General features: G+C 38.0%; 1 protein-coding gene across 1 annotated transcript in view; it reads right to left on the bottom strand.

Moving 5' to 3' along the window:
• Positions 1-16,474, bottom strand: part of LOC136881752 (zinc finger protein OZF-like) — a 118,772-nt gene that overhangs the window by 50,864 nt on the left and 51,434 nt on the right. The window contains exons 5-6 of the mRNA XM_068229557.1: positions 7,183-7,313; positions 3,016-3,111 (exon numbers count right to left, since the gene is read on the bottom strand). Of these exons, the coding sequence (XP_068085658.1) occupies positions 3,016-3,111; positions 7,183-7,248 (162 nt within the window). The 5' untranslated portion in view covers positions 7,249-7,313. The remainder of the gene's footprint in view (positions 1-3,015; positions 3,112-7,182; positions 7,314-16,474) is intronic.

The raw sequence follows: 16,474 nt of genomic DNA, 5'->3' as shown, positions 1-16,474 counted from the left end.
ATATCATAGTATACGTGTATACGTGGACGAGACCTGGAGACACTGGAAGGTATCAAATAGACTTCATTATGATTAGGCAGAGATTCAGAAACCAGGTGTTGGATTGCAAAACTTTCCCAGGAGCAGACGTGGACTCTGACCACAACTTGTTGGTCATGAAATGCCATCTGAAGTTGAAGAAATTGACGAAAGGAAAGAATGCAAAAAGATGGGATCTAGACAAGTTGAAAGAAAAGAGTGTGAGGGATTGTTTCAAGGAACATGTTGCACAAAGACTAAATGAAAAGGCCAAAGGAAACACAGTAGAGGAAGAGTGGAGAGTCATGAAAAATGAAGTCAGTAGGGCTGCTGAAGAAATGTTAGGAAGGAAGAAAAGATCAACTAAGAATCAGTGGATAACTCAGGAGATACTAGACCTGATTGATGAACGACGAAAATACAAGAATGCTAGAAATGAAGAGGGCAGAAAAGAATACAGGCGATTAAAAAATCAAGTGGATAGAAAGTGCAAGGTAGCTAAGGAAGAATGGCTGAAGGAGAAGTGCAAGGATGTCGAAGGCTGTATGGTCCTGGGAAAGGTAGATGCTGCATACAGGAAAATCAAGGAAACCTTTGGAGAAAGGAAATCTAGGTGCATGAATATTAAGAGCTCAGATGGAAAGCCACTTCTAGGGAAAGAAGACAAAGCAGAAAGATGGCAGGAGCATATCCAACAGTTGTATCAAGGTAACGATGTAGATAATTTGGTTCTGGAACATGAAGAGGCTGTTGATGCTGATGAAATGGGAGACCCAATTTTGAGTTTGACAGAGCTGTGAGTGACCTAAATAGGAACAAGGCACCTGGAATTGATGATATTCCCTCTGAATTACTGACTGCCTTAGGAGAAACCAGCATGGTAAGGTTATTTCATTTAGTGTGCAAGATGTATGAGACAGGAGAAGACCCATCCGATTTTCGGCAGAATGTTGTTATACCTATTCCCAAGAAAGCCGGTGCTGACAGGTGTAAAAACTACCGCACCATTAGTTTAGTATCTCATGCCTGCAAAATTTTAACACGTACTATTTACAGAAGAATGGAAAAACAAGTTGAAGCTGAGTTGGGGGAAGATCAATTTGGCTTCAGAAGAAATGTAGGAACACGTGAAGCAATCCTGACTTTACGTCTGATCTTAGAGGATCGAATCAAGAAGGACAAGCCCACGTACATGGCATTCGTAGATCTAGAAAAGGCATTTGATAATGTTGATTGGACCAGGCTATTTATGATTCTGAAGATGATAGGGATCAGATACCAAGAACGAAGAATTATCTACAACCTATATAAAAATCAGTCTGCAGTGATAAGAATCGAGGGCTTTGAAAAAGAAGCAGCAATCCAGAAAGGAGTGAGGCAAGGCTGCAGTTTGTCCCCTTTCCTTTTCAATGTTTACATAGAACAGGCAGTAAAGGAAATCAAAGAGAAATTCGGAAAGGGAATCACAGTCCAACGAGAGGAAATCAAAACATTGAGATTTGCCGATGATACTGTTATTTTATCTGAGAGAGCAGAAGATCTCGAGAAGTTGCTGAATGGTATGGATGAAGTCTTAGGTAAGGAGTACAAGATGAAAATAAATAAGTCCAAAACAAAGGTAATGGAGTGCAGTCGAACGAAGGCAGGTGACGTAGGAAATATTAGATTAGGAAACGAAGTCTTAAAGGAAGTAGATGAATATTGTTACTTGGGTAGTAAAATAACTAACGATGGCAGAAGTAAGGAGGACATAAAATGCAGACTAGCATAAGCCAGGAAGAGATTTCTTAAGAAAAGAAATTTGCTCACTTCAAACATTGATATCGGAATTAGAAAGATGTTTTTGAAGACTTTTGTGTGGAGCGTGGCATTGTATGGAAGTGAAACATGGACGATAACTAGCTCAGAAAGAAAGAGAATAGAAGCTTTTGAAATGTGGTGTTACAGAAGAATGCTGAAGGTTAGATGGATAGATCGAATCACGAATGAAGAGATACTGAATCGAATTAGTGAGAGGAGATCGATTTGGCTAAATTTGATGAGAAGAAGAGATAGAATGATAGGACACATCTTAAGACACCCAAGACTTGTTCAGTTGGTTTTTGAAGGAAGTGTAGGTGGCAAGAACGGTAGGGGTAGACCAAGGTATGAATATGGCAAACAGATTAGAGCAGATGTAGGATACAATAGTTACGTAGAAATGAAAAGGTTAGCACAGTATAGGGTGGCATGGAGAGCTGCATCAAACCAGTCTATGGACTGATGACTCAAACAACAACATTACTCATTTATTCAGTAGTGACATATTCTGATCAATGCCCCAACTTTATGCATTAGAGGTTTCATGTTTTGTTCGATAGATAGTGTTCCTTAAGGCGCTTGCTTTAAATGTGAGGGGTTGAGGTGCACTGCCCGTTACAAGTATTATAAGTCACAATGGTCTAGTACCACCACAGACCACATTAGGGAGAAAAAAGAATATATTTCACTTGCCAAGAGATGGCTACAATGTGTGTAGTATACAAGCAAACGCTCACAGTAAACAAGCAGATCGCTGCAACTTGTATCAACAAATTACTGTATTATTTAGAAATCAATAATTAATATAATCAATAAGATAACAAAGATAACATTTGGGAACAACTAATAAAATATCCTGTAACAGTAACAAAACAATCTATCTTTTAGCTATTTTGTGTTCAAAACTAATTAACGAATTCAAAAGTATTAGCAGGAATGATACGAGCTCCCAAATGACAGAGTAAAGGTCTTTGGAATAATTCTAACTGCTGCACAAGTCATAACGCATGATCATGAAACAACTTGAAGGAAAAGTGAAAACTAGGTAAGTAAACAGTCAATCTCATAAAAAGGTATATTTTCTGTAGGACTATCAATCATGTCCACTAAAAAGATGGATCAAACCATGGTATCTGTTGAGCCATTTTCTACCCATTTCCATTACCTGACGATGGCTTATCAAATTATGTACATTACCTCAAGAGAGTTTTCCTGCAATGACTCTGGCTCTGTTAACTCTGATTTGACTTCTTCTTTCAGAGCAATTACTTCTGATACATGTTCAAAATTTTCCTGTGGAAAATAAGATATATTAGGTATGCTCATAACACACATTTACAAATACAGTCACTAAGAAATGAGTGTGTTAATTCATAAATTTCCAGTATTATAGTTACTTTCAGAATTTCACTAAGGAAGATCTCTACTAGCAGAGGATTGTTATAACCAAAGGCTGTACTGAGAATGGTGTTACTATTCTTGCTCACTCCTTATGTCAGAGAAAGGATGAGACAGAGAACAAAATAAAAAATGCAAAACATTTTCTAGCCGTATCAAAAGATATATTACCAGGGATGGAAATGGGCTATCTCACACAGAATTTGGAAGGAAGCAGCCATAGGCATAAACACTAAATTGATGAACGGTTTTCATATGTACAATCATATCAATCAAATCATAAAAATTGTCGGTACCAATTAGAAGCGTTACAACTGTTCTAAATAATTGTTGTTCTCAGCACAGAGTTTGTTTATAGAGAGATTAAAATTACTTGAAATAATGGAATCACATTCTCAACTATGGTTTTGCTGAGATCACAGGGGCTACATAAAACATTCATACAGTTCTGTTTCAAACACCATATTTCAATGCTTCCAAGTGTAAGAAAAACATAAACATGAAAGAAGCAGACTTATCACAGTCATATAACAGTGAAAGATGTGATGCAGCCCAAGGTCAAAGAAGCTAGAAATGAAATATTTTACTACTATAAGCATGTTATGTAGTGTTCCGTGAGGAGCTGAGGGGATGAGGACACCGTCAGTGGAGAATCAGCAGTGTTGGAGTGTATATCTGCAGTAACAGAAGATCTTTTAATGATCTACTATGAGACATTTAAATTTCACTCCTGGATTCATAAAACCTTCTCTGCATTAAAGGGGGGAGGGACAGTAATTGAAAGCCCATATTCTAATGTAAGTGAAGTGACTAGCAAAAGTGAATTAAGTAACAAGTTCTAGAATATACCAACTTAACACATTCAATACAGAAGAGTAGCTGAACTAAGGAATGGATGAAAAGGATGCACAAAAAGGACAGGGAAATAATGAGAAAGAGGAAAGAAAAATTCTGTTTAATGTGCCTTAAGTCCTTAACACTAGGATTACCAAACACTCTTTCTACCTACTTTTACCGAAGCGGTCATTTTGACCGATAGTGGCACACGTTCGTTTCTTGAGGATATTGGTGCCAGAAAAAGGTACGAATTGAGTATAAAAACACCATAGACAATAATTTAATTATTATCATGCATGATTTGTAAACACTATTATGAATAAATACATAAATAAACAAACAGGTACACTAGTAAGGCAGAATGTTCTTCTTACACACTTTAGCTTACATTATATACATATCTGCATGAATGTCACTTTCTGGTTTTCAACTTATATGTAGCAATGTACACACACACTTTGCTTGGTCACCTTTGAAGTGAACTTAACCACAGACCAGTTTTCTACAGACTACATACCTTTCAATTCTCTTGTTCCCATTGCACTCTTCTCCCCTGATTGATGATAAACTCAGCAAGACGCAATAATACTTGTTCACTTAGGGTCCGATCGGTGGGTCGCGTTTCATCTTTTCCAAGATAGGGAAAACCATTTACAACATATTTGGCTTCCCCATCGACGGACAACCAAAATTTCATACCAAACTTTTCTGGTTTATTGGCTATATACTGCATAAATGGGCATCTAGCTTTCGATGTAAAGAGTTGTTCATCCATGGTAATGTTCTTACTTGGTCTGAAGCAAATAGTAAAATTAGATATAAATTTGTCCCGCACAACAGATACAAGCGCCAATCTATCAATTTTCAGGTGATCCCTGCTGGTAGATTTTCCATTGAATACAAGAAACCTCATGTTATCCAGGAAACGGTTTCCTGCCACAGTTTGGGAGAAAATTCCAGGACCCCAGTTCTGTGACAACAGATCGAAAACGTTCGTGTCAGCTCCATAAGTTCCGCGTGCATATAAAATACCAATGACAGCGTCCATTTCTTCCAAAGAAAGTGTCCATTCAGGATTGTTCAGAACTTTGCGGGCTACAACCTCATTATATCATTCGATGTGGTGCAGCTTGGATTCGTCAATAAAAAGAAGACAAGCTATAGCGGAACAAGTTCCTTCAATGTGGCGTTTTGCATGTCCAGTAGGACCTTGGGCTTCCCTCAGTAAATTTTACTGTCCTCGACGGCCTGGCAGGCTTTGTAGATCAACAAGAGTGCGCACTGTTCCATCCAAAGCGACTTCTTCCTTGCCGACCATCATATGCTGACCACGCCCATATGTCGACTTATCACAGCGTATGCTCGGCCTTCTGTAGTTGATATCGTGCTCCTTGCCCGTAAGTTCATTATCTTCCTTAGTGTTTCCTTCACCTGCAAAATATAATACCAAACTTACTTACACTGTGCACAGAATTACGTAAATACAAAATGACTAACTTCAAATAGGCTTACCTTTGTCATCAGGTGCTTTGCTAGTGTGCGTGCGTCACCATTTGGCGGGTAGTTCCCTAACCTTTGAGGTCGAAGGCTGCTGTGTGATTTCACGTTCACATGGAAATTCTACAGGCTCGACGCAACTAGAATCACTATCCGAACTATTTCTGTTTGTCAAGTTATACACGTCTTCGCAATTATCGAGGTGTAAATCAGTCCCAGATTCATCGCATGATTGTGATGGGGAAATTATATGCTTATGCTTCAGAATTTTGGCATCCGTTTGCAGACAACGCGAAAATATGTTTCTTTGGGGTAATTACAAACAATCGGGAAATCTAGTTTGAATGTTTGTAACGAGTGAACACGACAATTGACTGCTCGTTACGATTGCACACCTGTCATTACTGAACAAATACTGACTATACTTTCCTGTCAGTGTACTTGTATCATTGTTTGAAAAGAGCCAACAGCTGTCCCATTGCAGCACAACAATAAGTTCTATTCGATACTACGGTAATAAAGTACACTGTAACAGCTTGTTAGAATGATATCCCGTTCTAAATGAATGCCACAAAAGTCTGATCGGGTAGCTACTGCAATACCGGTCAAAATGACCGTCCGGTAAAAGTAGGTATATGACCTCATAGCGCTAACTAGAAAGGAGTTACGGGTTTTTGAAGCTATATGCTGAAAAGTACACTTAATATCAATAAAAGGCACCAAAGGGTTTGTATGTTCCAACCGTATAACGAGAGTGATAGAGAAAACAAAACTGAAAACAGACATTTTGACCGCTGCGGTAAACCTAGTGTTCAAATGTCAGAGCCCACTAAAAAGGGGCATATAAACGAAATTATTCTCTGAAATCATACATTCTAGAGCCCTTAGACATGGTTCTCTATATAACACAGAATCTGACCAGTATTTGAGGAATAAAATGAGCTAATCACTATTCTGTCTTTCTAGAAGAATTCAACATCTGAGCAAAATACTTATTTTGAGAGAACGTACATTCAGATTTTGAGCTATTTCATCCCTCGTATGTCATAGGCAAATCGGTTCGTACCTTAAAACACAATATCTTCCAGCACATTGTGGATGTCAGGGTAACCCAGAATAATCACACCTGTGTTGACATTTTGTTTAGCAGACTGGTGTATCCAGGTTCAAAAACTCAAATGAAAGATTTGTGATTTAACTTCTTCTACACTAGTTATGATAGGAGTAATAATTTTTAACACGTGGTGCTAATGCTGGTGCAGTAGTGTAGGAGGATATTAGTTTTTTAAAAAGTATGTTTCGCTAACAACTTCTATTATAATCAGAGGAGAAAAATAAAAAAGGTGCAACCCCTAAACCACAGTAATTTCGATACTGACACTAAAAAGTACAGACTAATACAAGCCCTACCTTAAGTTCCTAAAAGTTGGCAGCTTTGTGTAGTGCGTTGTGGTGTATTCCCAGACAAATAAACAAAACAGAGTTGTACTACGCATAGATGCTCATTCAGCAATTGGTGACTGCTGGTGTTAGTACTGAGGAAGCACACAGAAAATTATGCCACTGCCAAACTTATTCAGCTATTAAGGGTTAATTTCTGACCCCTATAAAGTTATCTGGAAAGGGCCTTACAAGTGATGCAGTTGTTTTTCCTTCAAGCCAGGCTGGTTCCTCTTTGATCTTTGCTTCCAGGTCCATTTTGCGCTGCAAACTGAAGTAGTTAGAAGATACTGGGATGGTTGATTACTTCCACTGACCTTACACTTAAACATAAGACAGAAAAAAATATTACCTTATTGATGTCATTGATACTTATGGTGTTTGTTAACGGACTAAGCAACAACCTTGTCATTTTCTATGACCATCAATATTATGAACATACCAAAAAATCCAAAATTTTACATCACTGCAATCATACCTATAGGACCTCTAGTTTTCTATGACTACCGGGCGAGTTGGCCATGCGCGTAGAGGCGCGCGGCTGTGAGCTTGCATCTGGGAGATAGTAGGTTCGAATCCCACTATCGGCAGCCCTGAAGATGGTTTTCCATGGTTTTCCATTTTCACACCAGGCAAATGCTGGGGCTGTACCTTAATTAAGGCCACGGCTGCTTCCTTCCAACTCCTAGGCCTTTCCTATCCCATCGCCATCGTCGCTATAAGACCTATCTGTGTCGGTGCGACGTAAAGCCCCTAGCAAAAAAAAAATTTTTCTATGACTGATACTTCTATCAAAGCTACGGACCTGCAGTTTTACATGATTTCTAAAACAGTGATCACTTCCATAGGAAATATAATTTAACTTATCTGTCGATATCAAGATCATAGTCAAAGGACCCCTATTATTACATGACACCTTATATCGTATTAATAGTTATCTAACATACTGTTTTATATGGAATGGAAACCACAACAAGATGACCTTTCTTGAAAATTCAGTGACTGTACGGTTTGCATATCACTCTGATCACCCAGGTCCATATACTGGAAACTTCCTACCATTTTTATCCTTTGCAATCAGCTTCAAAACTAACTGAACAAGTTCACAGTTCTTTGAGGTATGTTCTATCACAATTTTCCTTCCTAGGATCAAATTCTCCCAAACCATTCTCCTCCCATTAAGTTTATTCACTATCTCTTTATCTGAGACATGTTCTATCAATCTGATCTTCAAGAACTTCTGATAACACGACATTTAAAAGGCTTCAACTCTGTTTTTCTTGGCATCAGTTATTATCTGTGTTTCACTTCCATACGGTGTCATACCTCCTTACTCATGTAAACACAATTTTAAAAGTTTTCAATCTGCTGACCCTTAGGAATGTGATGGAGAACGGATGGGAATTTAGGCAGGATTCAGTGATGATATTTATAGATATTGAGAAGGCATATGTCAGTGTACCATGGCAAGTGGTCTCGGATGCACTGATAAAAAAGAAGGCAGGGAGAGGTGAAGAACCAATTATAAAAGCCATGAACGAAAAGTGAGTAAGTAGTATAAATAATATGATAGGACAAACAAACTGGTTCAAGTAGAAACATGACTTCAAAAAGAATGTGTTTTATTCCCTCCAATCTTCATTACAATCATGGATGAAATCCACAAGAGTATACAACAAAAAATGGGAACTAAGGAGGCAAAGGTCTCACTCTTTGCAGATGAGAGAGTAATATGTGGAGAAGATGAAATGGAAGCACAAGAAAAAGATAATGCAAGGAATCAGGAAATGGAGGAATATGGAATGAAAATAAGTGTGGAAAAGAGTACGATAGTAGTGGTGACGAGAGGTAATAGAGAAGGAAGTGGGAATATTGAAGTAAATGGAAGACCATTAGAAGTTGTGGAAAGCTTTGAATATTCGGGGGAAATAATCGAAGAAGATGGGAAAATAAATTAAGAAATTGTATACAGACTTGAACAAGCCAATGAGTTTTACCCATGTGTGAGATGTATAGTCTGTAACTGGGATGTCCAATGGAATGCAAGAAAATTTTTCACCCAATGTATTGCACACAAATTTTGACATATGCATGAGGCATATGGACAACAAAATAACATGATGAACACAGAATGCAAGAGGCCAAGATGAAATTCCTTAGAGAAATAATAGGGAAGGCATAAAGGGATAAAGTCAGAAACATAGAAAAGGGAGTGAATTAGATTCCCTGAACTGGAAGGCGAGATAGAGACCCATAAGCTGAAATGGTATGGACAAATGATGAGAATGGAAGAGGATAGAGTTCTACAGTAAGTATTTACAGAGAAAGTCGTAGGAGAAAGACATCGGGGAATGCCCAGAAAGGGGTGAATGGATACAGTAAGGAGAGTACAGAGAGGAGTGGAGTAAAAGTAGAAAAAATATTTGAGGAAGGAAAGGAGTGGTGGAGAAAGAAAAACTGAGGAGATTCTTGATTCACATTTCTACCCGGAAGACTGCAAATGGAAAATGAAGAAAATTCTATTGAAATGCAGACAAAAATGTATACAAAAGTGCTATCAGCTCATTTCATCGAACAATGCCACCACCTTTACTTAAGTGCCTTTTCTTTATTTTCTATGCATGTCTAATGATTCAATGGAGTGGTGTTTACCAGAGTGCCCCTTGTAGGGCGTTCCATGTCAAATGAGTGGTTTAAATGTTTAGCAGTTTTTATTGTTCCCCAGGTGGCACGAAAATTGTCTATGTTGAATACCTCGAGTTGTGCCTCAGAGAATTCACTTCACCCAATAGCAGTGTTCGGTACTCACTATGTTATATTTTACTGTAAGTGTAAACATACTGCACTAACAATGAATACTAAAATTTCTCCTACAGGTAATACAAGCTTCGTTGTTGTGGCTAATTGAGTTGAATCTTATGAATTGCCAGGGAACAGATTTCTATGTAAACACATATCTATTCAGGTAACTATGACCAATTGTATTTTGTATATTTCACAAGAGGGGACTTGTTCTGGCCATCACAGGTTATTCTAATAATATGTTACTGAATTTACTTTCAAGCAACAACCTTTTACTGTTTCCACAGCCAGAATTTATTCCCGAGGATTGTTCTTCCATTCCTGCTAGCAGTTTAATGTTGCACTAACAACTCCAAGGGAAAGGGATAAGATTAGGTATGCAGCAGCATTAATTAAGGTAAATTAAAGGTAAAATGGGGAAACCATGGAAACGTTTTCAGGACTGCAGATCCTAGGATTCGATCCCATGCAAACTCACCGTCACTCACCCCTGAAAATCTTTTACACACCAATAAATCAGAGAGGAAGCCAACTGTTACCTAAATCATCACGAATAAATACCGGATATAGCTGCAGTGGGGTAATGATGTGATACACAAGAATCTCCATAACAACAATGATATAACAACATACAGATAGCCTAAATGGAAACCTCTCAAGATTTTGAACCCTACAACCATATGTCGCAGCATACAGAGTAAAGAACAACTCAACATTCACAGCAAAATCATAATTAAAATTACACCCTACATATCGCAATTTATTTCTTAAACTACCATTTGCATTTCTTCATCTGCGTTGCTCCTCAGCAAAAAGTTCCTCATTCCACTAAATTTAGATATACGATATATTGCCACTACCAGGGTGTGAAAACAGAAAGAATTGGTGATGGGGGTGGAGGATTATAGGGCTTAATTACTAATTCTTTTCAGGCAGTACCTTGTGGGGCGGGTATAAAATTCCCCTGTATTTTAATTACCCTCTCCATCCAGAAAAATGTAAATTTGAGATTTCTTTATTCGAATCTTGCTGTTATAACGGGAATGATAAACATTAGAACGTTATTACAGTCAGCTGAGAAGTTTATGACAGACTCGCTATCTTAAGAAAGGCCAGACGAGGCGAGAGTTTCCATGGTTTATTGCTTTTTTAATGGAACTTTCCTCTACCAAGGCTATGTGTTGACTGAACAAATTCGGCAGTTTGTACCCTGCTCAAGTGAGTATTGTCCTACTGATACCTATAGGAAACACACCCACTCCAAGAAGTACAGGAGTGGTGTAAATTCGAGCTACTTATAGCAATGACAAGGGAGGATGGACTTACCAGGGTGAAACATCAACAATATCAATCAATCAATCAATCAATCAATCAATCAATCAATCAATCAATCAATCAATACTGATCTGCATTTACAGCAGTCGCCCAGGTGGCAGATTCCCTATTTGTTGCTTTCCTAGCCTTTTCCTAAATGATTTCAAAGAAATTGGAAATTTATTGAACATCTCCTTTGGTAAGTTATTCCAATCCCTAACTCCCCTTCCTATAAATGAATATTTGCCCCAGTTTGTCCTCTTGAATTCCAACTTTATCTTCATATTGTGATCTTTCCTACTTTTATAAACGCCATTCAAACTTATTCGTCTACTAATGTCATTCCACGCCATCTCTCCACTGACAGCTCAGAACATACCAATTAGTCAAGCAGCTCTTCTTCTTTCTCTCAATTCCTCCCAACCCAAATATTGCAATATTTTCGTAACGCTACTCTTTTGTCGGAAATCACCCAGAACAAATCGAGCTGCTTTTCTTTGGATTTTTTTCCAGTTCTTGAATCAGGTAATCCTGGTGAGGGTCCCATACACTGGAACCATACTCTAGTTGGGGTCTTACCAGTGACTTTTATGCACTCTCCTTCACATCCTTACTACAACCCCTAAACACCCTCATAACCATGTGCAGAGATCTATACCCTTTATTTACAATCCCACTTATGTGATTACCCCAATGAAGATCTTTCCTTATATTAACACCTAGATACTTACAATGATCCCCAAAAGGAACTTTCACACCATCAATGCAGTAATTAAAACTGAGAGGACTTTTCCTATTTGTGAAACTCACAACCTGGCTTTTAACCCCGTTTATCAACATACCATTGCCTGCTGTCCATCTCACAACATTTTTGAGGTCACGTTACAGTTGCTCACAATCTTGTAACTTATTTATCACTCTATAGAGAATAACATCATCCGCAAAAAGCCTTACCTCCGATTCCACTCCTTTACTCATATCATTTATATATATAAGAAAACATAAAGGTCTGATAATACAGCCTTGAGGAATTCCCCTCTTAATTATTACAGGGTCAGATAAAGCTTCACCCACTCTAATTCTCTGAGATCTATTTTCTAGATATATAGCAACCCATTCACTCACTCTTTTGTCTAGTCCAATTGGACTCATTTTTGCCAGTAGTCTCCCATGATCCACCCTATCAAATGCTTTAGACAGGACAATCGCGATACAGTCCATTTGACCTCCAGAATCCAAGATATCTGCTATATCTTGCTGGAATTCTACAAGTTGAGCTTCAGTGGAATAACCTTTCCTAAAACCGAATTGCTTTCTATCGAACCAGTTATTAATTTCACAAACATGTCTAATATAATCAGAAAGAATGCCTTCCCAAAGCTTACATACAATGCATGTCAAACTTACTGGCCTGTAATTTTCAGCTTTATGTCTATCGCCCTTTCCTTTATACACAGGGGCTACTATAGCAACTCTCCATTCATCTGGTATAGCTCCTCCGACCAAACAATAATCAAATAAGTACTTCAGATATGGTACTATATCCCAACCCATTGTCTTTAGTATATCCCCAGAAATCTGATCAATTCCAGCCGCTTTTCTAGGCTGCATGTGGAGAGTTGCCACTGCTGCGTTGTTTTATTGCTCAAGGTCTGGCAGTCCTTTGAATTATTTCTGATGTTTTTATGAATATATGCCTAGTAAAAATCATTAATTTCGGTAATAAATTATGGGTTCTACATTTTCCTGTTTATTTTATAATGAAAGGAACCCTCCGGACAATTTTAGTGGGGTGGGGGACCTCTGAAATAAAATCATCGGTGGGGGAGACATCCTTCCCTCCCTCGCCTCCCCCTTCCGCCCCGATTTCGCACCCTGGCTACTATACACAGCTTGCAGGCACTTTAACGCAAAGGCTGGAAGTTTTCTAAAAAGCAAGCTAGTTATATGCGTATTCATTTTTCATGCTTAATAAAAAATAAAGTTTATGAATATTAATAACATTAAATATTAAAAACATGTAGAATGCTGAAACTGAGAGAGATTAGTATTAACTTCTAATATTCTCAATTGAATGGATGAAAACCATAACCGTATAAGTAGCATTTTGGTCATTCAGAGAAAAAGGCATTTAAACATCTTCAACACTCATATAAAGCATGCTATTTGTAGTTGTACCACCCATCACTAGAGCGCAGAATATCACCGCTATCACTTGCATCTCTTTACTGGTGAAAGGATACATCCTCCCGGAGTTATATCCTGCACTTAACTCATTTTTTAAAAAATGTCACTTATACCGTTATGGTTTTCATCCATTCAATTGAGATCTATACATTTAGCGAAATTGAATTTTGAACATAACCGACAGTTTGTTAGAGGTTGTGGACACAGTGTAAAATGATAGAAATCACAATACCTCAATGAAGAAAATCCGTAACTCACTTCACGGAATAAGCCGTAGAATAGGCTATATATGCCTTATTTACCAACATATCAGCCACTTCGAAACAAAACCCCGTATTTGAATGTTGTTTAATCACTTAAAACAAACTCTTGAAGAACAAATTTGATTTGTAACAGTCAGTAAAACAGACTGAATTTAGGAAAGGATGTATTACTAGTGAAAACTGCAGAGTATGCGACACTTCTTCTTCTCTTGAAATGTGAATGGGCTTGTTATATCACCCAGTTCCAATAATTGTAATAGATCACACTGTAACACTCATATAGGTCTATAACAAAATACACAACTGTGGGGAGAGTTGTAGTTTAACATATCCGTAATGTCTACAACTGTAGTATGGGACAATTACTGAAAAGAGCACTGGCAGCACTGGGTGCAATGTTACGCTATGTCTGGCTCAAAGAGGATGTATAAGAGAGGAGTCTCTCCGGTTTAGAAAGAAAAAAAAAAAGAAAAAAGAAAAAAAAAAAAAAAAAAGAAAGCAAGTCCATAAGTCTTAACGTTTGTGGACGGCATGGAAGGAAGGATCAACTGACCGAAATTTACGATCCAATTCTTCGACACTAACGGAAATAAAATCTTACGGTTTTTATACATATATACATGCATTATCATCACAGTCCGCTATGCCTTCCAGCGTTCAATCTGCAAGCCTCTGTGAGTTTACCAAAACGGCACGTCGCGAGAATCCTCTATTTGCAACTAGTACCCTGGCCTCATTTAGTTCTATACCTCTTATATTTAAATCGTTAGAAATCGAGTCAACCCATTGTCATCTTGGTCTCCCTCTACTCCTCTTACCCTCCATATTATAGACTATTGTTCTCCTAGATAACCTATCCTCCTCCATTCGTCGCACATGTCCCCACCACCGAAGATTGTTTACGCGTACAGCTTCATCCATCGAGTTCATTCGTAACTTAGACTTTATCAGTTTGTTCCGAGTAGGCTACTCTCCTGCCATTGTTCCCACCTATTTGTAAAAGGAATAATTCTCGCTACTTTCACGTCTGTTACTTCTAACTCATGAATAAGATATCCTGAGTCCACCCGGCTTCCGCTCTCGTGAAGTAAAGATGGTCTGGAAACACACCGATGTAAGGACAGTTTCGTCCGGGAGCTCACTTCCTTCTTACAGAACACTCTTTATCGCAACTGCCAGATCACTGAACTAGCTTTAATACACCAAATACAGGGGAGACGATACGCGACACTCTGCGAGATATAGAGGGACAGCGATTTGAGCTCCCTCTAGCGGGGTGACCTGGGAGTTACTGAATCTGTTATAAGAGCACGTGTATTTGTTTGTGAAGTTTTTGGCGTTATATGTGCGTTTGCATTAAGTTGACATAAGTAAATAGTAGCGTGTGTCATTCCTTTATATCTCCACTCAATATGAGTGGAATGATATCTGCTGTGTTTGGCTGCAATAACTATGAAGTGCAGAAGGATTCGCGGTCTTGTCCCTCGTAACAAGAAAATCGAAGTAAATATTGTGTTTGCATATATATTCTTCCAGTTACAAAGAGATTTTAATAGTACTTCCTAAACTTGTGACCTGCGCGACCCACATTTGAATTGGCTAAAAAAAAAATATATATATAATAAGCTTATTTTATTGTATTGTGCAGCAGTTAACCTTCAATACCGATGTGTTGTTGTAGGTGTGATCTGTGGGTTTGATTTAACTCAGGAAAATACATATGCACATGTGTGTGACTAGTTGTGTTCCAAATTACCCCATTTGGAATGCCGTAATGCGTTGTCAAGCACTGAAGAAAATATGGGTGATTTAAGAAATGTACATATTTTGTTGAAATAATATGATGATGCAAATTCGCTTTACCCTAATGAAATGGCATTATGACAAGTATTGCTTATAGGAAAAATTTGAATGTTTTTGAGGCTAAATTTATAGATTTTCTTTCTGTTAGTAGGCTTCAAGTTAAAAGGAAAATTATCCAGCTCTTAAATGTAAATTCATTGGATCATGTGTGTAAGGAATGTGCCGATATTTTTGATGACAAGCGTTTTAATGTGATCATGCTATGCTTTTAAATTTAAAAAAATACAAATCTAGCCGTGAACGTTCAGGCAGGAATGCTAAAGCTAAAAAAGTAATGCATAAATGAAATATCAAGCCCCTTCACAGGAGTCCATTTCACTTCTTTATTATATGTCTAATTTCAGTCTTTAAATAATAACCTATTAAATAATCCTTCATTCATTTACCAAGAATTGCTTTACCAACTTTGAAGTTAATATCTTAGTAACACTTTCTTTCAGGACGTAATTTATTTGTCCATTTCCGTATATACATTTCCATTGATATTTGAATTCAGTGCGAATTTTCAGGTCACGCCACTAGGAGCGCCACTTGCGACTTGTCTCCCATTTAAACAAGGCTAAATCCGGAAGTGTCGCGTATTGCCTCTGCTGTATTTGACTACGTCTTGATTCAATCTCACCTACTATATTACCATCCTGGGGAATAATAATAACAATAAGTTAATTTATTAATTTGACCACCTAATCAATACAGTAAGTCTTGTATTTTGTTGATATACACTGACATGTAATCCTGAGAGAACACATAACAAAAATACTTAAACTTATCTACCTGTTCCAGCTTTGTATCACCAATCTGACATTCAATTCTGTTGACTTTCTAACCTTCTTTTTTTTTTTTTTTTTTTGCTAGGGGCTTTACGTCGCACCGACACAGATAGGTCTTATGGCGACTATGGGATAGGAAAGGCCTAGGAGTTGGAAGGAAGCGGCCGTGGCCTTAATTAAGGTACAGCCCCAGCATTTGCCTGGTGTGAAAATGGGAAACCACGGAAAACCATCTTCAGGGCTGCCGATAGTGGGATTCGAACCTACTATCTCCCGGATGCAAGC

Source organism: Anabrus simplex, chromosome 10 (genome assembly GCF_040414725.1).
Source record: "Anabrus simplex isolate iqAnaSimp1 chromosome 10, ASM4041472v1, whole genome shotgun sequence".
NCBI lineage: Eukaryota > Metazoa > Arthropoda > Insecta > Orthoptera > Tettigoniidae > Anabrus > Anabrus simplex.
The sequence above is the reverse complement of the archived record's forward strand: the minus strand, read 5'-3'. Positions and strand labels throughout refer to the sequence as shown.